The 26,104-nt window shown below is 43.0% G+C and overlaps 1 protein-coding gene and 1 long non-coding RNA gene across 3 annotated transcripts in view; one reads left to right on the plus strand and one right to left on the minus strand.

Annotated features, from left to right (window-relative positions):
* GALNT15 (polypeptide N-acetylgalactosaminyltransferase 15) overlaps positions 1–16,082 on the minus strand; it is a 35,765-nt gene extending 19,683 nt beyond the window's left edge. For both annotated transcript variants that reach the window (XM_006019581.3, XM_014517956.2), the window contains exons 1-3: positions 15,043–16,082; positions 4,616–4,782; positions 1,293–1,497 (exon numbers count right to left, since the gene is read on the minus strand). In XM_006019581.3, the coding sequence (XP_006019643.1) occupies positions 1,293–1,497; positions 4,616–4,782; positions 15,043–15,587 (917 nt within the window). In that variant the 5' untranslated portion in view covers positions 15,588–16,082. The remainder of the gene's footprint in view (positions 1–1,292; positions 1,498–4,615; positions 4,783–15,042) is intronic.
* Positions 16,083–16,498: 416 nt separating this feature from the next.
* LOC102369114 overlaps positions 16,499–26,104 on the plus strand; it is a 93,175-nt gene continuing 83,569 nt past the window's right edge. The window contains exon 1 of the long non-coding RNA XR_003093047.1: positions 16,499–16,625. This is a non-coding gene — a long non-coding RNA (uncharacterized LOC102369114). The remainder of the gene's footprint in view (positions 16,626–26,104) is intronic.

A 26,104-nucleotide genomic window follows, 5' to 3' on the forward strand; every position in this document is an offset into this window, starting at 1 on the left:
TCCCATGACCATTTACAGAAGTTCTGAACATTGTGTTCTTTTCTTTTAACAAAATGAGTAATAGGACAAAAAGGAAGAGTTAATTATCTCATCTGCTTTTAAGTTTTATATAGACTACTTTCGAAAGAGACTTGATTTATATTGTACATTGCTGGGAAGGGAACAGGTTGTTTAAATAAGAAAGAGTAATGAAAACAAATATTAAAATGTTATTGTTTTCCTTTGTACCCTTTCATGGTAGGTTTTATCCTGCAATAGTGGGATGAGTCAGGAATTCAGACAATATTTGAGCCTAGGCCCAAATTTTGGGCAAGTACTGAGGGCTCAAGCCTGCTTCTGGGCTTTTCCTGAGCATATTGCATGTCAAATGAAATTGTCTTGCAGGCTTGAAGTCCTAAATAAAATATTCCTACCAAGAGCTTTACAAAAGCTAGACAGGGTTGGTAGGATTAGAAGGAAAATGCACCAATCAGAAATGTCAAAGCCATGGTGTAATGAAGCACTTAAGCATGGGCTTAATTTCAAACATGTGACTAGTTCCTTTAAGTGGACGGTGACATTCAGGAGCTTGAATTGAAACATAAACTTAAGCTCTTTGCTAGATAGTGTCCTAAATGAAGACAGCTGAACCCAAATGTTTTTTGTATTGGGATGGTTGCAACCCACTTAATTTGTAGCAGGTTGCTAAATTAAGGACAAGCCTCTCAGTTAATTGCTATGGCTTTTACTTTAAAAGATGCTGCATCTCCACTCACCTGGAGCATAGCCACAGTCTCCATAGCTGATTGGAGAAACCATGCTGTTTCAAATGAAAGGCACATCAGACAGCTGGTCTCACTCGGCCAACTGTACCCCAGGCTAGTTACATTGGTTTCTCTGATGGATGTTTTGTCAATAAGTGACTTCTCCAAGTGTATCTGTTCATATAACATCGGCCACCAAGCAACAGTCTTATGTCAACACATTTTAAAGATTGTCAACACAGGCTGGATTCAGACTAACAATCTTAGAAGAAAAGAGGTTGTAGTGAATGTTATCAATAGCATAATCTAGCTACTTCTCTGAATTTCAGATTAAGGTGCACAGAATGCAAACAAATCAGTATGGCTAAAAATAAGAACAAAACCCATAGAAGACCAAAGGCAGAATGTTTACTGTCTTTGTATGAAGAATTAACATATCTGAGCATTGCAAACTGTATAGATAGCTCGAAGATCCCAGTTCTTCTTGGTGATGCATTCCCTTCTAATAGGAATATAAACTTCTCGTATAATATCCAAAGGGATATTTACCTGTCACTGGCCAGTCTGGCCAACAGGGGTTCTAACCAGCCTTTGTGACACTCACAGTGGGAGTCCATGAAGATCAGCACATCCCCTGTGGCCCGGGCAGCTCCCAACATACGACCCTGGATGACTCCTAGCCTCTTGTTGCTCCTGATCAATTTTACGCCATCCAATTTAGAGATGTATTCACTCAGGGCTGACTTCAGGTGTCCTGCAAAAAATACAATGGTCACATAGATTTTAGCTCTGTTTGGAACAGCCAGGCTGTTACTGTCCTCCCCCAAAAGCCCTACTCAATCAATTTGTGATGGAACACATCATCAGCTTGTTGGTAAGATGGTTTGGGACAAATCTTGCTTTTATCTTACCCAGCAGTGCAACAGAGGGAAGGGAGCAGAACATCACTCTCCATTTTTCTACAGTCAATCAAACATTTCTGGATTGCAATTCTGGGTATGGAGGAGTGGGGAACAGAGATTGCATTCAAGATACATGGCTGCACTCTTATTGTGTGAAAACTAAGCATGTAGGAATGGAGCCATGTTTTTATCTTTTGGGCTCTGCTGCTTGTTACCCAGAATTTTTTCCCTTCCTGCCATGGGCGACTGGTATTTCCCAAGTCAGTGGGGACCAGATCATCGACTGGGGGGGCGGGGGAGGGCAGTCCCCTAGAGATCAACCGCTGAACCCAAAATCACCAGCAGCAAAACTGAAAGTGCATTTCCGCCAGCACTTCTGGTTTTGTGGTTGGCGTTTCCAGGGGGTATACGGCCAATGTCAGGGGGTGCACATGCACCCGCATGCACCCCCTACATGTTGCCAATGCTTCCTGCTGCTATACCTATCAGGCCTCCCCCCCACTGCCCACACACACACACACACACACACACACACACTTCTTCAGAAGCATTGGGTGCTGGCTGCAGACAAGGTTGGGGATTTTGACTGGGATGTGTCAGTGCTCCTACTGGGACCCAGAGGTTCACGGTTATAGAGTTTTACTCTTCTGCTCAGGGTCAGACCAATCGCCATATTTGTTATCAAAAAAGAATTTTACCTGATTGTCAGATTGGTACCGAATGTGGAGGGTTTTTGCCTTCTTCTGTACTGGGGGGCATAGCCCTTTTCCTTGGATCTCTTGAGGATATTTTAATAACCTTGGATGGCAACAAGACATTAGCTAGCTGTGGCAGGTTAAGGTGTTTTGTTTTGTGGTTGGCTCAGGGTTGACGTGTAGTTTTGTTAATAGGTTAGATAGTGGATTTGTATAGGATGATTTGGATAGGGATGATCTTGCCTCATGAAGGGAGTTGGACTAGATGACCTCTAGAGTTTCCTTCCAGCCCTACTTTTCTATGATTCTGTGACCTGTGCTGTACAGGAACTTGGACTAGATTATTTAATTTATAAATCTGTGGATAAAGTAAGCTTCTAGCCCTCATACTTGTGCAGAAAATCTAGAAAAAATATTTCCAGTGCACCCTAAATGCTTAAAAATCAAAAGACAAATAATAGGAACTGCAAACTGATAATTTTTTTAAGCTAATCATGATTTTTCAACACATGTAGATGTCCCAGCACTGTACTCTCTAATATCTAATACATGTGGAATGGTCTTCCCAGGCCCGATATACCAGAAATAGGAAATGAGCTGGGTAAATATATATTGTCTTCAACACAAGCTTTGTAGTGAATAGTTGCTTTACCCATTCTTCCTCTACTTATGAATTGCTGGAGTGTTCAATAAAAATTTGCAGAAAATAATCATCTTTGGGCAGAAACTGAGCCTGGAAAATGTTAACCTCACATATAAAATGATGAGAAGTGCCTAAAACAGGGTGTTTAGGATGAAAAAGTTAATTCAGTTGTATCTTTGGAAATAGCACTCACAGTTGCTCTTACTAACGTACATACAACTAGTCTTTCTATAGCTAGCACTGGTTGCATCTAGTGTGTTGCCTGGGTTAAAATAAATGTTCAACTCAAGATCTTTTTTTCTGTGTGTCTATGTACTGTAATTTGATTGACTAGATGTACCTGCATCTGCTCAAATCCAAAAAGACAGAGAAGTATCTAAGTATTTTACTGATTTGGTGAAAACTAGAAAAACCTAACTTCTACTAAAATCAACTCCACTGAGTGCCTGGTTTGTCCCCTGATTTTATATATTTCTTAAACCACAGATCACCAGGGACTTCTGTGCTCCTCACAGCTTGGCACCATACCCAAAAATTTTGCCAGGACCCTCAAAGGAGCTCTTCATTTCTGACTTGACTCTCCCTCTGGCCCCCAAATAAGCTTCTCACCTTTAAAAACCTTTAAAAATAAACACTGGCAATGTTCAGAGGCAGTCATCAAATGCTAAAGAAAGCCAAACATCAGCAGATTCAACTGTCATAGCTATGATCTGAAAGGAATAACAAGGCAGAAATGATGACCTTTCAAATGCAAAGGAAGGAAACATATATAGATAAATCAGACAGCAGGAGATTTCTTTGGTTCAGTTCTGGAAGCCTCCTCTACAAATGCCCAGAATATGTGGTAAAAGAAACTTTATAAAGCAAGAAAAAGAGAGAGTAAGAGAGATTGCTAGTAGCTTGTGAAGAACTTCTCTAGTCTCAATTCCTATAAGTTAATGCCTGAAATATTTTTGATGCAAAAGAAACACTTGGAAATGTTTCATATCTAGAAGTAGAACAGAGTTGCAGGTTCTACTTACAAAGCTATCTGTAAATCTCAAAGTTAAAGGGAAGTGTTCTCCACAATACCCACAAAAGAGCTGATGTCATAAGGACCAGTTCTGTAAGATGCTGAGCAATTTCTTTGAGAAACTGAATCCTCTCATCTCCCGCTGTTCCTAGTGACAGTTGAAAACATTAAACACCTTGTGGGATAGTCAGCAACACACAGGGTCAGGTTCAGAGGGAATCCCTACAGGTGTTCACAGAAGACACAACTGGTCCGAGAGCCTGTGATTGCTTCAGCAATGTAGAGCTTTCCTCTCAATGTTACAGCCAAGGTCCAAGTCTGGAAATCATCATAGTGAGTCCGATCCAGTGAAAAGCTTAAGATTTGTGTACCGTGATCTCACTTTAAATGAAAATCTCTAAAACTATTGGACATGACAAGGAAAAAATAGACAGTTCAGACTTAGCAGGTGAATTTTAGGGCAGGAAAAATAAAATTTGTCAAGTTCAGCTCTATATGTTGCTTGCTTTAGTAAAGTGTTTCAAGTTCTACTCTCCCACCCTCAATTCACACAGAAATACAGGCTCCTTCAAACAGCTTTAAATACAGAGCTTAGAGGTAGAAAAAAAATAAGAAGTTACCTCGTTGGCTGAGGTCATCGACAAGGATGATCTCCTTGAGAGAGGCCTGTGGGGCTGTGTCTTTAACACTGTGCACAGTTCTTAGGAGGGTAGACCAGGCTTCATCATGGAAGCAGATGATAACACTAGCTGTAGGAAGACTGGGGCCATGCTCCTGCTGCAGACACCTGGGTTAGACAGAATGGAAGAGGTACACTGTGTAGGTTGCTACATTCATTGGCTTGTTCTTAGCATTTCTCTGAGAATAAAAGTCAGAATTTACTCTTAAATTGATGGTCACTGAAGTCAGCTCATGATTGTTGCTCAATATGCAGTGATACAAATAGCATTTAAGCTATCTAATGAATGGAGTAGAGCATGGTTCTCCAACTTCTAAGCAGCTAGGGGCCACACAATGCAGGCTATGTCAGTGGGGGTAGCATACCATGCAGGTAGCACTAGTGTGAGCCTCAGGCCCTCCAGGCTGCATACTGTGTGGTTTGCCCTCCTGCTGCCAGCACATCCTCCCATTATGCTGCACACAGGCAGATGACCTCTTGGTGCTGCACTGCACCTGCAGACGTCCTGGCCTTACCCTCATATCCCCAGCCACAGATTTCCTTGCTACACCAGGCAGTGCAGGTGATCAGGGCTGCAGGCTCCAGCCTGGAAGTGGAAGCCAGAGAAGGGAGGGGGAATCTGGAAACCAGCTGTTTTTCAGCTGAAGTGATGGAGGGAGGGTGTTAGAGCTCAGGGCCTGCAAATTAACCCCTTGTGGGCTCATGTAGTTCATGGGCCTTTAGTTGGACAGGCCTGGAGTAGAAAACAAAGTGAAAATGTTATGAACCCATTATATATATGCCAATGCTTTACCCTCATCTTGAATACTGTCTGGTTCTGGTCACCCTGCCTCAGAAAGGCAGACCTGAAAGGAGTTGAGATAAGTAACATAAAGGATTGGTAGCACATAAAGCAAGACTAAAGGGATTGGAGTGTTTCGCTGAGGGATTAGGCAAATAAGGGAAGACATGGAAGAGCCATGCAAATTAATGAATGAATGATATAGAGCAAGTTAATGAATAGGACACAACAGACAAGTCAGGTGCTCCTATTTTTCACAGACAAAAACAAGGGAACAAACAGCTGAAGGAACTGGAAAGCAAGAACTTATCAAACTTATTCATGAATTAATTATTTGTATGCATATAATATGCCTGTGGAACAAATTTCATTGGATATTATTGAAACCAAGAGCTTATTAGGATTCAAAAGAGATTAATATTTTTATAAATAATGAAAACAAATATAGTTGCATGAAGTAGCATATATTTTCCTGAAAAGGATGTATGCTCTCATGCTTCAGGCCTAAGCTAATCATTGATGGATGGGACATCCTTAATGGGCAGGTTAGTTCCTAACTGCTCAGTATAGGATTTCTTGTTCTTTCCTTTCCTGGCACTGGTTACCATTGAGAACAGGGCATCTAAGTAGATGCATCACTGTTTTGATTGAATATTGTAATGCTTATAATTGTCACAGACAGCAGCCCTTATTCTTTTGACAGCAGTGAGAGTCTTGCCATTGATAGCAATTAGACTAGGACTTCATCCATGGAATTTAGCCACACAACAGCTATTAAATGTAATGGAAATAAAGGGGTTTTGTCTTCATGCAACTCAGGATATGCTGGGATCACAAACAATTTTAGGAGCTCTTGTGAGACATTGGTTTGAGAGATATAACTAGTGGGACACACTTCCACTGAATGCAGTGGGTGCACAGACAATATTGTTCCTTGCACACAAGCTGGCTTTGGTTCTTAGTAAGCAGATGATTTCACACAGTCTGGAAGCACAGTTGTCCAACATGAATGCAGGTTTTACAAACACTTTTTACAGGCATGAAATTCACTTATGCATCTCTCTTTCACGAGTATAAAAAATTGTCCTGTGTTCAATTTTCCAGGTAGACTTTATTTATTTTGCCCTGATAATTTAATCCGTAATAGGAAAAAATTCTCAGTGGATATGCTACAGCTTTAAATAATGATCCTGTGGAAATTATGTAGTTCTAGCACCTTGTGTGCTGCTTTAGTAACAAGGCTAGTCATTGGGCCAAATGCATCTGGGGAGTGATTTCATTAAAGGCAGTGGAATGAATTTGGCTCAGCCTTTTTTAATTATCTTTGTGCTGTTGTGTAAGGGTACAGACGAACAAATTGCAGTGAGTTAAAAAGCTGCAGGGACTTACTGTATGTCAGCTGTTCTGGAGTAACTGTACATGTGCCTGCTTTTAACCTGCAGTTTATGAAAACTAACCTCTTTCACTGAGGGCCAAGTTGCTGAAGTTTAGCTCTCAATTACATTGGTACTGCTGCTGTTCAGTAAGTTCCTGCCTGCTTTTAACTCTATAATTTGTGCATTTATCCTTATCCCAAATTAACATATATTAAGACTTGAAAGCTTGCAACAGTAATAAAGCCATTTAGATACTAATCTGCTTCAGCTGGAACAGGAATGGATGAAAAAATGCCATGCTATTATCATGGTACATAGAGGAGCCAGTCATGGGCTGGCACTCTGTCACGCTTAGCAACGTGCAAACACAGAAGTTTCTAGGTACCCCACGCTCTGGTCTCATTTCTGGGTACACATAACTTGGCATGGAAAAAATCTCAATAAATAGGTACATTTTAAATACATTTCCCTTGGCATAGTCAGCTTTTTATATTATTTTAATCCATTGAACACTATCTATGCATTTTCCTTGTTTGGTAATCCTCTGTCAGGAGTTGTTATGGTAAGCAATAATAGTGGCAGGAGAGTTCTACTCTCCTCTCTTTCCAGAAAAGTGGAGACAGAAGTAAGCTTTGTGTCTTAACAACAGGAACTTCCATTTCCAAGCAGAAAAAATAGGTTTAACAACTGTACCCAGAAGTAGTGTAGGAAAACTGAAGAACCGATGCAGCCTCCAACAAGGAGCAACCAGTAATACTATAACCAGTCAGTTTCTCATCACAATCCCACAATGCTTTGCTGCTAGAGCTATGGTCAGGGTAAGAAACTGATGCCGGGGATTTTTTTGAAGGGGGTTGGGGTTCTGAATGGAAAAGGACTGAAAAAAGACTGTGGTAAAATACATAAACCAGATGGTAGGTACTCTGTTGCAATGGAGATTGGAAAAGAAGAAAATCATAAATAGTTTTCAGTTAGATGAGAAGGGCTCTTTGACTAAAAAAACTTGTTCTACATAGTTTGGGGCAGACGGGGCCCAAAACAGGCTGAACTTTTTGAACAAGTAGAGGTCATGACTGCGGGACATGAAGAAGGATGAACTGATATCAATAGTGGGAAGTGCTACACATATATTCCGGGAAGGCAAAAGCAACGGCCAAAGGGGACTCCCACTCATCTTCAGAAAACTCTTTCATTGAGATTCAGTTCCCAGCAGTACTTATGTGTTGGGGGTGTTGTAGTTTTGTCATGTAAATGAAAACCTTTTAGAGATTGTATACATTTGCATTTGTCTAAATGCATACACTGTTCAACACTTAAGCCCAACAGAGAAGAGCAGTGATTTCTGGACAGACCCATGACTGAAAGTCAAAGTGTCAGGCTTGATTCAAGCCCATTGACTCCTGGAAGGGTTCATACTGTACCTGAACAATCCTTTTTGTTTCTTCTTTCGTATGACATCAGATATCAACCCCCAAATCTATGATCCACTGTCTGGTATTTTCACTCAATATGCAGATTCCATCTGCCCCATCTGGGCATTTGTGAAGATTGCAGCTTTCAATTAACGTTGTGTTATTTATAGCAGTGGGTCTCAATCTTTTTTGTTCCAGGACCCATTTGCCAAGATCGAAGGCTTGTCCTGCCCCCTGGTCCTGCTGGTACCCAACCCAAAGTCCCCAGCCAGCACGATTCACCCCCAAGCCACAGTCCCCTGCCCCCTGGGCTATGCTGGTGCCTCTCACTCCAAATCCACAGTCCCTTGCCCCCCCCCCACCCCCAGCTGCCCCCATCCCACTTGGGCCAGAGTGCGAGCAGCGAGTGCAGGCCCCTAGGTGTATGGATACTAGCCCCATGCTGCCCACATGGGCATGTAGCTCCCCACTGCAAAGAAGTTCCCCCACCTCCTTCCCATGCTGAAGGGCCAGGCAGGCACCTTTTCCTTGCTGCTCCCCCTGCCCTGCCGCAGCCCTGCATTTGGCCACCATCCTCAGCGCACGTGCATGCGTGTGTGCATGCGTGCGTGCGCACACACCCATACACCCCCCCTCCAGCCCTCCAGACAGTCCCTGGACTTCCATCTCCTGCTCCCCATACACTTACCTGCATCCAAAGCCAGGGGCTGGTCTCACGACCCAGCCTCACTGTATGCTGGCCATGTGCATCTGTGCATGCAGATGCACGTGCGCCTGCTACCTCCAATCATCTCAAGCAGCTCTTGCAGGCTGGAACACTGCCAGCCTGCAAGGGGAAACCCATGCTTTCATGGGGTTTTTTGGGACTTCTTCATAATCCTTTCAAATATTCTTGTGACTCACTTGGGTCACGACCCACTGGTTGAGAAATGCTGGTTTATAGGACTCCACATTCACACAGGGGGCTGTCCAAGATGCTTATCTTGTACAGTGTTGATTTGAAGCATCTGTATCCAGATCTCTGTCTGTTCAGCTTAACCCATACTTCTCTGTCAAGATCGTGCCCAATGGGGGACTTGTTTGGCATTGGTGTAAAATGCTGTAGGAAAAGGTCTGATTTTTCTCAATGGGTTTGGTTCAGCATACCAAATCTCTTCCAGGAGCTTGCGGGCTTCATGTAAATGGTTTACAACTTCTAAACCTCTTCAGCCTCCATCTATTTGGGTCTTCAGTTAACAGCTGATGGAGCAGGTGATTTTCATCATCTCTTGCCTCTATTGCTACTAATGATGTTAGAGTCTGTCTTCTTCCATCACAGTTGTTGTGTGGAACAGCTCTTGCTGTATAAAGAGGTGGACTTTGGAGAGATTGAAGGAGTCACATTCCAGGTTGGAAAGTAGGACTGATCCTGGACCACAGAACAGGAAGTGAGGGGCAGGGGGTAGGTGAATTTTAGGCTCTTGTTTATATTGTGTTCAAGTTTTGAAGTCTTGAAACATGAATTGTTAAACTCTTTATTGCTTTAATGCAAAAAACAACTCAGCCATTTACTTTCAGCCCTGAGGGACATCATGTTTAACAATATCAAACTGTGCTTATGCATATGCCATACTTTTTAATGGCTGACTTATAGGTGAAAAATATGGGTATTAAGTTTTAACACTATTATTTTGCAGTATCCTAGAGTGTTTCAGGTGTCTCAAGATAAGTGGATGTGGCCTCTGCCCTAAAAAGGATGCAACATCTAATTTCAGAGCCTCAGACAGGATGCAACAAGAAGTCTTCTCTAAGACACTTCTAGCTGATTTTGTTTGTAAATATGGAAGGCCTGATTCACCCTGTTTCACATCGCTGCTTTACTTTTACATCACAGTAACTCCACTGAGATCAATGTGGTTATGATGCCAGCATATGGATGAACTAGCACAGAGATAAATTGGGCTTAGAAATTAAACTGAAGCTGCTTATTTATGTAATGGAAAAATCTATGGTCTATGTAGAAATAATGGTATGGGCTAGAGGTAGGTTCATGTAGCAAGGCTCTGATCTGGATCTAAATACCCCTAAAGTTTGGGACTGTTTAGAACTGGGATTTTAATGTGGGTCTCGAGCTGTGTCATTGATGGCTCATAGGACTGCAGGTAGCCAGGCAAGGAACTCCTTGCAGAACTCTAGGACCACAGCTTGAATCTGACTCTGTTTAGGATTGGCTAACAGTGGCAACCAGGGCATTTATAAATGTGCTCTGGGAGGTGAGGAGGGACAACACTTTAATTAGCGCAGCTCCAAGAGCCATGCTAATTAAAAGTGCCCAGAGTGTCACATGTATCAGCATCCCTGCACTGAAATGGTAGTGGAACACTTTAAACTAAAGCTTGTCAAACAAGCTTTAGTTTAAAGCGTCTCACTGTCATTTTTCAACATGGGGACGCTGATACACATGACGCTGGAGTCTGCTGAAGTGTGGTAATTTCCATGTTTTAGCAGACTCAGTTAACCAAATCTGCTCCGACTTGCTGGAATTACAGCACCTTGGAGCAGCCTCACTGCAAGTGTATAGAAGCCCCCAATGGCTAATACTGGTTGGTTGTTAAGTTGTCTGTTTGAAGTAATAGTTTTTGTGTCACATCAGAGGCTGCAAAATATAAAGTCACACTACCTCATTTAAGCATTGCATAACCAAAGAGCTTGGCCAGAAGTATAGTAACTTGTAGAATAATATATCAAGTTATAAAAAGCTGACCAACTACATGGTTGTTCCAATAAAAGATATCACCCTAAGAAATCCTTGTCTGCCACACAAGTTCTGGACCACCATAGCTACAGCATGACTCCAACACTCCAGACATTTATTAATTTATTTTAAAAAGCTTTTTGTCTCCAAACTTACTTAGTAACTCTGGCAAATATCCCTGTAGCAGGGAGCTTGGTGCTCACGCTATTTTAAGGGAAGACAGGCTGTGAGGCAGTCAAGAGAGCCATGTGACCCAAAAGGGGCTGGGCTTGCAGGATATAAGCTCAGAGCCTGAGCTAGGTAGGCAGTCTGACCTGAAAGCCATGGAGAAAAGAGCTCCTGACTAACATCTGAACTGGGGTAGGCAAGACCAGTGGTTTAGTGGCTGAGATTGTAGGGGTGGTGGATGTCTCAACTGGCCCGGGAGTGGGATTAGAGCCTGAGGAATAGGGGCCAAGGCAGAGGAGTAGTGCCACGTCAGTTAGGGCCAGAGGGCCTGTAGCCTACAAGGGGTGCAGTAAACTGGACTTGACCTGGGAGAATCAGACTGGGACCAGGGCCAGGGAGCCTGTAGCCACAAGGGGCAAGAACAAGGAGCCCATAGCCCATAAGGGGTGAGAACAAGCAGAGCTAGGGAGCCTGTAGCCCATAAAGGGTGAGAACAAGCAGGGCTAGAGAGCCCATAGCCCATGAGGGGTGGAGTCTGTTGGAAGAGACAAAGGTCTAAGCCCCAAAAAGGGCAGAGAATGAGAGCCTAAGCCCTAGAGAGGTAGAGATTATTCTAGGTAGAGGCCTGAACCCAAGAGGGGCAGGGATGGTTAAAGGCACTGGGGGTGGAAGTCCCAACAGTGGTGGAGACCATTCCTGGTTTAGAAGCCCACATTGACTGGAGTTGACAACGGGGCTGAAGGCCCATAGATGAGAGAGGGACTGGACTGGACAATGGGGCTTAATGCCCAATGATTGATAACATCTGTGAGGCTTGGGCATGGCCAAAAGGGGAGATGAGGAGGCCACATAATTAGCCCTTAATGTAATGAGCACAGAGATCTGTGCTCATGAGCGTGAGATCTTGCTGGAGGAGCCCTGGGGCAGCTTCCCTTTTTCTAAAAGCATAATTACATCTAAGTGTGACGGGTGAGAGGAAGGGAAGCTTGCCCAAAGGAAATAAAGGTGATCTGGGCTGAGAGAGCTCCAGGGGCATCACAGACACCCCTGGAGTGGGACCCTGTTACAACTCCATACTTCTTTATCTTTCATTCAGGATTGACACCTCTCTCTGGCTATGGGAATTGACCCTAAAACTGTTGTGTGGATTTATTGCTTGCTGAGGGTGAGCTCATTCTTTGATGGCATGCTGGGGTGGCACCAGAGAGAGAATCTTCTTCAGAGAGCCAAGTTACTTCTCAGGGGCGGACAAACTGCTCTATGCCATTACGCTTCCCAATGTAGTCAGCTAGCTTGGAAGCAGCATAGATCCACCTATTCTCTCTTGCCTTCTCTGCCCATTTGCAGATGTCATGTGTCCCCAGAATGATTCTTTCAGTAGGAGGGAGTTCAGGAATTTCAGTTAAATGAACCATGCAGGAAGGGCCCTTGATATACTCTGTCTTCCTATGGCACAGCTGTTTTAAGAACCAGGCAGAATCTAGCACAAGGAGTAATTTGATGCACAGATTAACTAGATCACTGAATTTTCTCAGCTGGCCCAATAGGACTTTCCATACAGTTGCAGCAGTGGGTCCAGGCAAGGATGGGGTTGAATATGTCCCATCTACACCCTGCTCACCTGACCAAATTGATTCCCTCCAGACCTGTACATTTACATAAGGCTGCTATGGGCTTATGTCCACAGAAGCCACTCTTAGGCCTGCTGGAGACCAGGGACTCAAGAGCAACTGCTGGGGATAAGCCCAAGAGAGCACCACTTGCAAACTTTCAGGTCTTGAGTATGTCAGTGGAGTTGAGTGCAAAAGGCTTGCTCAACCCTGTCCTTACTAGGACCTGCTACTGCAGGGGCATAGGCAAGCCCATAGTTGACTTGGTTCCTCAGCTACCCATCTGTAAAATGGGCATAGTTCTTCCATGTCTCCTGGGAAAGTTGTGAGGTAGAGTGTAACTAGGAGTTCTAGATTCTCAAAGGGGCTAAGGCAGTGCTCTGTTCAGCATTACAATTCCTTGTCTCATTTCTTAGTTGTGACCCCCCACAAACTGCAGCTCTTACCATTGGGTCTGACCACTCATGTCCCAGCAGTGTAACAGTAGCCCATTGGGCTAGCAGAGTTAAGATATGATGGTTTCCATAGGCAATATAGGATAACATCTGGCCCTCTTGACTCCCAGTTTGAATGACCGGGGTCTCACTGGCTTGCTGACTGGGTCTTGCCATCAGCATAAATATAGAGCACTGCTTGAAGTCATGTTTCTGGAGCTGTCGGAAGACCTCTTAACCACTCTGCCACTGTGCTCCTTTGAGAGCATCAAGAGTGCTTAACACAGAAAGAAGATCTTATAATATAAACAAACAACACAAAAGGTGGCATAAGAAGCAGGACCAGAAATTTTTTTGTACTCTCTGCTCACCTTGCAAAGTTAGCAAGATCAATATGGAATGCACAACTTGAAAAGATGCAATATAAAAAATGTTATCCCTTTATGCCCTAAGAGAGCCTGTGAACATGCAGCAAATCAATATCCTTATATCACTAGGAATAGGGATCAAACCCTGCTGTCCTAGACATAATGAAGACACTAAAAATATTCAATAATTAAGGGGTTCAGTACTTTTGGACTAAGATTCGCCAAACAAAACCTGCTCCAAGCAATATCCTACACAGAATTGCAAGGGTCATGCATAGCTCAGTACAGAATTGTGCCCAACTTGTTCAGCTTATTTCAGCCCCCAAATGATTAAGAATGTGGCTAAACTGAGCAAGTAAAACTCGGAGCAGATTGTGCATCAGGAAAACCTTGAAAACAAAGGGCTGCTCAGCTGAGTGGAACACGGGGAATAAGTACGCGAGTCAAAGTATACAAGGTCATTTAACAAAAGAAACATAAACAGCCACAAATACAACTATACCATTTGCATCCACCAGACTGCCCAGTTCATCTTTGTGGTTCACATTCATGACACACTGGTCACGCCTGTAGCTCACATGCAGCAACACATCCTGACTGAGCATGGCACCTGCTAAATAAAGCAGCTGTCTGCCACATTTTTCCTTTCTGACATACACCAGCAGAGGTCTCCATAGACCTCATTAAATGAAGTTGGCAATAAGTAAGTGCTATCACACTTTGAGATCTGGTGTCATATCTTGTTGGCTACCTGGGTGAAACAGGGCAGTTTCCTCTACCCATGAAAATAAATGATCAAAAGAGGCACATAGAAAGTGAGAAAATTCTGCAAATAATGTAATTTTTGTATGCTAGTTCATTGTGCACTTGTTCCTCTCCCCCTGTTTGGACTGGAACACCCAATCATTCTTTTTTTTCCCTCCCCTAGTAACTCCCTGCAGTCCTTTGATCTGCCATACAGTTCTCAAGAGGAAAATCTCAAAGCTTCTTGCTTTTTACAACTTAAACCTGAGAGTATCATTTTAAGAAAACTGAGATTCATATCATTACAGCTCATAAAAAGGGGAGAAATAGGACAGGTATCTCTCCTGGCTCTTGTTATATAATCTACTGTGCTCCTAAAATCCCCAGAGGGTTTAATGGATGTTATAATGGAAAGAAATGAAAACTATTTTACCCTAAGTTATTTAAGGAGACTGGAGGAGTGTGCTGGCTTTAACTAGGAAAAGTCTTGCTGATCAGAGTGCATAACCCTGTTTCAGACTCTGAGGTTGTTGCGTGGAGGTGGTGAAAGGGACAAGATTTTGGGGAGAAGAATACATTTTGCCTTATAGGAACGTGGTATAGAAGAGGCTGGTCTCTCAAGTTGATTGAGACAATGTAATAGGGATCAGGGTTTGGGGGGTCAAGGGAGGGCTTCTTTAAGGGTAACAACAGGGAAGGATTGGGTTTCTTTTAAGGGATTAATTAGGATATTTTACTTACAAAGGATGTCGTACCTCAGGCAGCTCCCTATGCAGAGAGATCTGCTCACTGAGTGCTTCATTGAAACCGTGAATTTCCAGGCCAAGCAATTGCTCACCCCCATCATCCCAGTCTCCATCCTGCAGGGGAAGAGACTCCGGGTCTTCCTTTAGCTTGACCTCAATCCTTTCCATGTGCCTTTTATTCTGCTGCTTTACCATTCGGTATCCCTTCCTAGTCCTGCTGTGGTTCCTTTTGATGGTGGGTGCCACGATGGCCACTAACAGTTCATCTTCCTGAAGGGAGATGAAAGGTGACAGCCCTTCCATGGGATAGTACTGCTGTCTCTCCTCCTGAGTCTCCAACATCTCTTGGGTCTCGGCGAAGTCCAGCTGATACCCTTCTCTGAGAGTGAACTTCACTGGTTGGGATGTCCCCTCCTTGTTCTGATCCCTGGGTGGTGGATTCAGCATTGTAACCATCAGTAGCAAAAAACCCAGCATCAGCAACAACAAGAGAAACTGCAGCTTACGTGATCCATATCTGCACCTCTTCCTCAAGAACATACTGTTGGTGACAAAGCAATACAGATGGTCATGTTAAATATCACTTGGATGTTTCTTATATCCAAGCTCTCAGGTTTCTTTGCAGCAAAGAACCGGCTGCTACTACCTGCCAAGAGGGTTTCCCCCCCTCACATTTCACTGATGTCGTTTCATGCTTTTCCCCTATGTTTGCAGACAAAATAGAAAATGCCTACTCATGATCGAGGACACAGATCCAGTTAGATAAAGGCGATTCTTTATTATACAGAATCCCAAATTGTCTATAAAAGAATATGTTTAGTTGACCAAAAAGCCCATTAAAAGATGGTTTAAGCTTTGGTTTTTCTTAATAAAAAAAACAAAAAGAAATTCCATTTTTATAGTTTCCTTCCAGAATATTTCCTTTCACTGCAAAGTTTCCAGTTGCTGCCTGGGCTGGAGTGAAATGTCTTATCTTTGCAAGCAGATCTGACAGCTTCCCCCCTTTTTGACGCTTCAAGTTAACTGAGATCAACAGATGAGAACTACTCGGTCCCTGACTTTCTTTCACACATAAGTACAGCACTCAGTCAGGAAGCACTTTGCCAGACATAATACAGAGCAATGTGTGCGTCTTTCTCTTGGTCCTAATGCCCTCACTGTTCTTTTCCTGTCAAATGAAAACTTTGCAAGGAACTGTTAGAAGTGAAATATAAGGAGGAATATACTAGTTTGCAAAACAAATCAAGATGCCCAGCTCATTGTTATGAGTCAGATGTATTTAAAGAGCTGGGAATAGCCTGTATAATACACAAGGGTTTTTTGAATTGATGACAGGGTTGAATGCATGTTATTTATGAAATAGATTTATCTGTGTAGTAACAACTTGAACCTAGAATGTAGGAGTAATTTTACTGTAGTAAATATTTGAATTTTTAGGCATTTCACAAGAATGCTAAGTGATCAACTCGAGACTGAAGTCTTTTCTTCATCCAGAAATCAGACACAGCGTGGTCAAGAGGTGCACAAGATTCTTAGCTGCCTTGCATTATGTGAAGGATCACCTATTGAATTGGATAGGTAATTGAGTCTAATACATCCTTGATGATATTGCTAATAATGTTGCTATTTGGCATCACCTGTGCCATTTATTTCTCTGATTCTTTAATTGCAAGCTTTTGGGCACAAACACTTTTCTTCAGGCATTAGAGAAAAGGTTGTAAAAGTTCTCTTGGGTAGAAATGAAAGTTCATATTCCATAGGATTTCACAGAGGAGTCAATAGATGGAAAACTCCTGTGGGCAGTCAGTTCATAGATGGTATCTACGAATATGATGTATCAGGATATGATGGAGTACTGTCAAATGCTTAGAGCCTGGTACTTTTAAAAAGGGTACAATATCTATCATTTCAGAATGCCCTCCCATAGCAGCCCTACACAGACCAAATACTTCCAGCAAACGTTATGATTGTGCTATATCTTGGCACTTTCCTATCTCAGCTGCTCTTTAAAAACTATAATACAGCTCTAATCATATGTTGGGGAGTATTTATATATAGACGTTATTGTGATGCTTGACCATTATGGGTGCCTTTTATATTCTTAAAGGACATAACCAATAATATCCCAACTCACCAGTAATCCTGAGTCATCTAAAGAGAAAATATTGCCCTTTTTACTTGCTTTTGTAGAAAAAGTTTTGACGTTTTCAGTTCAGCTGGGAAGTGGTATAGATCTGCATGAAAAAACATCTGAGTTCAAAAGCCTTCATTTAAATAACAACATGTGTCACCTACAGAAAGACAAAATGAAATACAAATGAAGAGACCTGTCCTAGACAATTTGCAAAGAGCTGGCACCAACCACTTGCAGACTGACTGTTCAGTTTCACAGGTTCCCCTAATCAGGTAGACACAAGAAAGGGAGAAGCCAGGAATGGAGGGGAGAGGGGGGAAGAAAGCCTTTTCACAGCTGATCTAATACAATGATTTGGCTTGATTTAAAAGTTTGTTTTTGCTCAGGTAATATGTTATCGCATAAGGCAACAGTAATAATCAAAAATAACTTTGTGTCGTGATGGAAGAGGGAGCTACTGCCCAGCTTTGTTGGATCCTGAGCTATTCTCTAGTTTTGCACAGCCACCACTCACCTTTTTTCCAGTGTAGCTGCATTTTAGCAGTGAATGAACTTTTTGCAAACACGCAAAAATCCTTTCTATTTTTAAGTTAAAGGTTGCTACATAATATTAAAACATGAGCATAAGCACTGTGGATTCTCACCTGAACCAGCTAATATAGTATGGAAATGAATAATTAGTACCTGTAATAATTATTCAAACACACTAACAGTAAAATGAATAAGTGTGAAATGCCACAGTTCACAGTTGAAAGTCACATAAACCTCTAGAGCACTGGTCACTAGGCCCAAAACTCTATTACATTCACTCACCCACCATTGGATATTTTTCAAATATATGCAGCAGGCCCACATAAGCCTATCACTTAGAGACCATTTCTTAGTTCACCACCCCATATGGGTTAGAAGCACCAGCACTGTGCTTCCTGCCTTTTCTGTACAGAGACTTGTCCTTCCCACATGCCACCTTCTCTTATTTTTCATATATACCAATCTTCTAGCTGTTATTCCATTAAAAGGAAGAAAGGTCAGTCTTGATTCATCTTCATTATATATATGGCATATCTGTATCAGTCTCTATATTTTCTATTTGCTCTTCCATGGTGAGGCAGAAACTCTCCCTCTAACATACAGCCAGCTAGAAATCAAGTTCAAACAATGGGAGATATATTTTCAACCTGGGAAAGGAAGAATCATCAGCTGTGAAATATTTGAAATACAATATGTTGGAAATGTAGGGATGCTGTTGATGTACGCTTTTTCTAAGATGTACGCTTTTTCTGTTTCTATCTAGCTAAATGCATAAAGCAGTTTGCTGGCACTGGGAGGGGTGTGGTGTATGTAAGATAAGAAAAGATTGCTTGCTGAGAGAAGATGCCACGTAGGCAAGTATGGGCTTGTTCTGCCACGTAGGCAAGTACAGGCATGTTCTGTGGCTAAGGTGATGTGCGCATGGGCTAAGAGAAGCAACCAATAGTAACTGCACAGCGTGTAGGGTGAGAGAAAACTATATAAGGCTGACGCCCACTAGTTTGGGTGGGTGCTTGCTTTGTGAACGATCGCCAAGTACCCCCATTCTGTGCAGACTTGGAACAATAAAGATTAAGTTGGATCCTTCACCCCTGTGTGTTTATTGGCAAAAGCGCACCGGGCAGGAACTCACTGTCTTTTGGAAGACAACACTGTCATACAGCATGGTGGAACTAATAAGGGTGTAGTTAGATATTACCCTTCCCATTTATTAAATGTACTGAAGACATAAGCATCCATGCATTAGGGCAAGAAAAGATGTGCCAAGTCCATTCTGGATTTCTTACACCTCTTTCGACAAGGAGTATCCTCAGTTGGTGTTACACAGCTTGTGTTGCGGTCTGGCCTATAAAGCCAATATGAGCAATTAACAGTACTCCAGCATCCCAGAATGCATTTCTTCTAGTTCCCCACCTGTGGTCAAACTACCCTCCCAAACTCTGCTGCCTTGGATGGACAGAGACCCAGGGAGAGCTGGGGATTAGGGCTGTGCAAAGCTTCGGGTGCTGATTCGATTCAGAGGAGATTCAGCCCGATTTGGCGGCTGAATCTCCAAATCCGAATCAAATCGGGAGACCAATAAAAAGGTCCAAATCAATTCAAAGCTCTCTGAATCAATTTCGAAAAGATTTGGAGAGCTTTGGAGATTTGGGCAGTCCCCACTCACCATCGCAGGGAGGCGGACCTGGACTCCGTGCCAGTAAGCAGGGGGCCGGGAGGCAGGCTGGAGGAGGGCTCATGGGGGTCCTCTGCGAGGCTGCATCCCCTGCCTGCTCACCCAGTCCCCTGAGTGCCTCCCAACCCCCACCCCCTCTCTCAGCCAACACCAATGGCTGCCCTGTCCAGCCCCAGAGCCCCGGCCCTTAAAAAAAAAAAAAAAAAAAGCCCCACACTCACCAGTTGCTGCCAGATGGGGGGGGTTGATCCCTGCACTGTGTGAGGGGCTCTGCCATGAGCTTCCATCCCTGCCCACTCTCTGAGCCCTGGTGATAGCTACCCTGCTCGGCCCCAGCATCCCGGCTCTTTGAAAAGAAAAAAAAAAAAGCCTTGCACTCACTGGCTGCTGTAGCAGCTGTTGGGGCTTCTGGGGCCTTGTGGCAGAGCCCCCCATGCAGCGTGGGAAAAGTGGGGTGCAGCGGGGATCACACCCCCACCCCGGGCTGGCAGCAGCCAGTGAGTGCAGGGCTTTTTTTTTTTTTTTTTTTAAAGATGGGACTGGGGCTGGGAAAGTGGGCAGGGGTGTGGCTAGGAGCTGCCAAGTCTGCCTAGCTGTTCCCCGGCTCTCTCCAACTCTCTGGTCTCCCACAGATGCCCATCTCTCCAGTCTCCCACAGCTTCTCAACTATCTAAACTAACACAAGTGAAGGCTTCATGTGCTACAAGAGAGCAGACCACACATGCATGGCAGAAGAAGTGATTGTGGGATCCTGCATCAGATCTCAACACAGCATATTGCCCAGGCTTCCCCTGTACCAGTAAGAAGAAATAAGCTTGTCTCCCTGCACACACAGCCTCTGGAGCCATGGAAGTCCCAAAGGTCTTCCATTGGACTCCTGTCCAATAAATGCATGACAGGAACTAACCACATCACTCCATTAATTACTTGAATTAGGTCACTACATAAGACAAGATTAACCAGTTAATCACATCTTAAGTGTAACATCTGTTAGGGGCCTATACATGAGCAGCAAGGCTACTCCGACACACTATAATTGCAGCACATCAGAACCGACTTGATTAATTCAGTCTGCTGGAGTCTACTGTGCTCCAGCAGCCTCCAGCATCTCGTGTATCAGTATCCCCGTGCTCAAGAACAGTGCATGCCCCCAGTGGCTGGGGGGGGGTGGCAGCGGTGGGAGCGCAGCGGTAGTAAGTGGGGGAGCTCCTGCAGATGCTGCTGGCACTGTTGGTGGTGGAGAGAGGGGGTGGCTGATTATTGAAGTCATAAGCTGTAGTCAGCTACATGTCTCTGAGGATGTTTTATGACTGGAAATGCCAGATAAGTGGATAAGCAGAGACAGAATTACAGTTATTTGGGGGTCTGCCTGCAGTTCTGCACTTTCAAGTATTTGTTTTTTATCAAAGTTTAAGCATAAATGCAAATTTCCAACCTTTTCCACATCTTTAATTTTTTCCACTTCAAAATTCCCTAAGTGTTTCTTTCTTTAAGTTATAGGACATATTTACAAACTTATCAAAAGCTAAATGAAGATATTGTCTAGAAATTATTTGTGATCTCTGAAAACAAAATGAAATGCTTCATGTATTTGTTTGTTTAGAGTTGATCAGTAATCTGTTTTGTTCCTTAAAGTCCATAAGATCCATGCCCTCTTAACCTATTCTCCCTGATGGGCTATAGGGCAGGCAGTTTCCATATCATTGGTGAGTAATGTGCTTGCTAGTCCTAAAAAGAGAACATAATAGCTAATGCAGGATTTAGTAATCAATGTCATTTGAAAAGTATTAGGAAACAGAGTGGAATTATTTAGAGCTATATACCTTTAAGTCACCATGTTTTAGTCACTCATTATCCAGTTTGCCCTCATTTTTAACACATATTTTTGTCCCAAACATTTCCTTTCAGTGACACATTAAATATTATGTAGCATATTATGTTATTCATACATAAGGGCATTTAGCCAGAATAGTTATTTATTGAATGTTCAGGATGACAGAATGCAAGTCTTCATGGAAGAACGTATGTGCACACAGGCCATTACCCACTCTGTAGCAGCCATCTTGAATTGATTTACACCAATGCCCCATGAGCAGCTGTACAGCCTTACATTTATAGACTCCATACCTATCTTAACACATCACCTCATTTTCATAGCTGCATACAAGTACATGACAATTCTATTCTGTGTTCTAAGAAAAGCTTTATTTGCACAGATGTGAGGAAAATAAAACATATGATTGATTGCAAGGATTCATGGTGGCTTTATACTTTAATTACTTTCCTCATTTATCCAGGGTACAGTAATAAATATTTTTGGAATTTGTCAGTAAACTGAATTTATGTGCTGTCATTAGAAATATTTTGTGTATTTGGCATCACACAGAATACTGTTGCTTCAAAGACATTTTCTAGTGGCAGGTTAATAATACATGAGAACAGAATTGTTTGGAACTTGATATTTGAGGCTATCAAAGCTGAATGTTTAAATCTGTTGATAACTGGCACAGATTTCAACACTGAAGATGTGATTAAAAAGAACTTTGCAGCTTTGATGGTGAAGGGAGAGGTATAATTAAATGTTCCTGGGATTTTATTTGAATAAGATTTGTGCTAATAAATCATATAGTCCTAGATTAACTAGTTCCCAGAGGAAGGCTATGAACTGTGCTAGGCAAAGGAAGCTGATAACTTGAAACCTATTAGAACTTTGTGGGTTGTGAGAGAAGTTCAGTACCTACCTCTATGGTAACTGTCAGGCATATTGAATGCATCCCCACATGCAGGGTCATGTGCTTGCTCAACAAAAATAGGAGTGGCACAAATTTGTGCTGCTACTTTTTGCTGTGGTGCATGACCCTGCACATGTGGTGTGGTATAAGGCAAGTTGTCCCACTTTGGGGAAACTGCTGTTTCCCTGCTCCTCCCAGCTCCTGCTGTGCTGGAGGAGGTGGGGGACAACTAAAGCAGTGGAGATGCTCTGGCCATCATTCATCATTTCATGAGCTTTAGTTCAAGCACCCTTGCTATAATTTTTAAGCACGGGGACACTGATACAGAGTACCACAGAGGTGTTGCTGATAATAGCAAACTATTACCAGAAATTTATTCCAAGGAGTTGGTGGTACCCATGACAGATTTCATTAAGGGGCATAAGCAAAGAGACTTACAATAGTCATACAGCTACCTCAGCATCCAAAAGGTTGAAAAAGGCACTGTGTCAAAACCCAGTGTTATACACCCCAAATTTTAACAAAGTTTTTTGCCTTCAGACTGATGCCTCAAAGGTAGCCCTCAGAGCGATATTATTTCAATGAGTACAGAGCGAAGAAAGACCTATAGCCTATGCTAGCTGCAAGCTGGCCAGTGCTGAGACCTGTTTCTCTACAACTGAAAGGGAGTATTTGGCCATATGGTGGGGCATAGAACGTTGTAGATATTATCTAATAGGCAGGAAATGTATGTGGATTACAGATCATGCCTCAATTAAATGGCTGCAGTCCACAAAAACAGACAATTTGAGGAATGTGATGGCTGACTTCTCCCACAGCCTGGAAGAAGAAAAGCCTGGAATTCCAGGAGGGAAGATTGGAGGAAAAGAGAAGACAAGACTACATGCTATAAGACATGGCCTTTTTCCTTTTCCAGTAAAGGGGACATGAAAGTTAGTGGGGAGGGCACATAACAGGGGACCAGTATCAGCCCCTGTTCAAGAGAAGAAACCATGGGAAGTTACTTCCCGGTGGTGGACGTGCAGCCATGGTGCAGCCCAATGACGTCATCCCGAGGCGGGCTGCTTGAAGTAATCCAGAGTCATACATGCAAGAGATGGCGGTGAGTGGTCTGTCTGACCAGAACGACCTATAAAAGAGGTAACAATGGAGAATGTTGCCCCAGAGAGAGGCTTGCTGGGCAGCTGAGTGGGCTGCAACAGTCTACGTAGAGGCATAGAACCTATGAAAAGAAACAGCATGAGTTTTGAGGCAACATAGACAACATGTCCATGAGAAGACAAGACAGCTGACGGTGAGGTACCAGAAACCCAGTAGCCGAGTGAGTGGTGGAGCCCTTCAACCAAGGTCACCATGCCTGAAAGCTTGCAATGAAAGAATGTTTTTTGCAAAAATCTTGTTGGTCTAATAAAAGATATCACCTCTACCATGAGCCCTGATTGCTAGTGTCCATATAGAGCACACATGGCTTCAGCTGTAAAGTTCTTATCCAGAAATGCAGTCTGGAAACAACCTAATGCACAATCATAAAAATCCAACTTCTGCCTATAGAGACATCCACGCACCTTCCTCCCTTCCCCTGATGTCAATGGAAGTTGGGCATGGCCTATATATCGGAAAGAAGCACTTGATTTTAAAAGGAATAACAAAAATGTTTTTTGCTGAGTTCAGTGGTTTAGCACAGGGAATAAGGTAGCATGAAAAATGCCTGCTGTAATGTAAGATTGCAAATGGGGTAGATGCAAAAACCTATAATTTATTTGCATTAGTCTTCCATATTACCATCCAGTGTTTGTTTTTTAGAGGATTATGGCTCTTTGTCCCAGTCTCGGCCTTAATTTATTACATCTTGATGTTGGAGTTTATTTACACATTTTGTAGATTAGCATTTGGATTTTTGGGAAGCATCATAATCTGACAGCATGGTTAGAACAAGCTTTCCAAAATACTTGCAAATTATTTGCTCTGAATATTAGATACTTGTGAATCATTATTCAAACTCTATGAGTAGCACTTTGTACCCTAGTACTTTGTATTGTTATATGGTATTATTATTAATGTTCCATGACCAATGACTCGTCCTTTCTACAAGACTTTGACACTAAGCAGCTTCTGTTTAGCTACTAAGGCCCTCATCTCTCCTAATACTCATTGATTTCAAACAGTTATTAGACACCTAGATACTTTTTGAAGCCTAAGGCTCAGATGTTAGAAAGCATTTCTAAACATGAGTAACTTTTATATTCAAATGAGTAGTGTCATTAGGCCATGTGTACATTACAAGTATATTCTGCCATCAAACATGTTACACACCTCTACACACACCATTCCTTCCCCTCACCCCACAACCAGGAGTACAGCTGTCTTTCATGTAGTGCTGGGGGTGGGATATATATCTTAGTTATAAAGATGCATATCTATCCTGCTTTCTGACTGACTGCAGACTAACATGGCAAACATATTCTAGCTGGCACTGCCACTTAGCAGTGGCAACTGCAACATTTGTAGTCTACACCTAGCCTTGAAGTCACTAAGATAACTGGCATGTGTATATTTACTCATATTCTGGGTTTGCAAAACTGAGTTTAAGTTAATTTTAATGCGCTGGTTAGCAAGTTTGGCTACAGGCCGGACATTTTTCTTTCCCTTTAGAAAAGCAAAAACAAATAAACCCCTGTGGTTTTAGAGTTCAGTACAACCTCATACTGAAAGGGTTGACAATATGGGAGCCTATCCAAACTCTGCAAACAAGTTCTGACAGAAACATTCAGGAGAATAAGATATGAAGAGTGGTCAGAGGTCCATGATGTTGAAAGACAACAGTAAAGAAAGAAAAAAGAGGAATTTGGAGCAACTGAAAGTATTAGGATGCTAGGAAAGAAAATAACTGCAAAATCAACCAAGGGCAAACATCTGAATTTTGGATTGACCTTGTTTCAGAAATTAGACACTGAACCAAATTCGCTTTCTGCTGCTGTAACAACATGCAGGTTCCTGCAGACTGGAATACAAATCATAGTGGGGATGATTTGGAGAGTGACACCAGGAAGCTCAAGGTGCTTGGAGAATTTTGCAGGATCTCTAAGTACACATCATACTTTATGGCTGCAAGCAGCAGCACCAAACACATGGCTCTTCTAATAACGATCTGAGTTCTTACAATCCAAATGGAGTTCTTTTATTATTGCACAGAGCATTATGTGTGAAATCAGTTACCTCCAAGCAACCCCCATCTTAAATCATTTACTTCTTCCTATGAACTTCAGGAGGCATCATGGAAAGTAGAATTTAGGGTGCTGACAGTCATGTGGGCCCTCACTTTAATGCATGGCACTTTACATAAAGCACCATGAGTTAGAGCGCCCCTCTGACTCAACCGATGCTTTCTTGTCGGTTTGGGGGGAGGACAGGGAGGGATCGAGCCTGCCTGCAGGAGCCCAAAAAACCTGCCTGTAGCTGAGGAGCCATCCCTCTCTCCCAGTCCCACCCTCCGCACCCCCTCCAGCTCTGGGGTTGTCAGAAAGAAGGAGGGGGAAAGGAGCTGCTGCTGCTGCTGGCTGGGGTTACGCGGCCTGAGCTGGAGGGGGAGGGCTGGGGGGGCAGGAGGTGGAGGGGCTCCAGTCCACACCCTCACTACAGCCTAGGTGAGGCAAACCCCAGCTGGCAGCTCTCTCCCCACCATCACCCCTCTCTTCCTGTTGACAGTCTTGGGAGCTGGGCTGGGCTCCATCAGTTCAGCCCTGATTGCACAACAAATTAACCCTAGGAAACACAAGTTCCCTAAAGTGAAGTGTTACCTTATTTGGTGAGGGCTAATTTGTCACATAATAGGCCACTTTAAAAGTGCTCTGTAGCCATGCACATGTGTCATGGCATAGCTTTAGAGCACTTGTGGGGGGGAGCGGTTGCATGAAAAATGTGATTTCTGCCCATGCCCTTAGTCTAATGTGACATTACTTCAGGCTGAGTTAGGTGCTGATGTTTT

Source organism: Alligator sinensis, unplaced genomic scaffold, assembly GCF_000455745.1.
Source record: "Alligator sinensis unplaced genomic scaffold, ASM45574v1 scaffold29_1, whole genome shotgun sequence".
NCBI classification, from domain to species: Eukaryota; Metazoa; Chordata; order Crocodylia; family Alligatoridae; genus Alligator; species Alligator sinensis.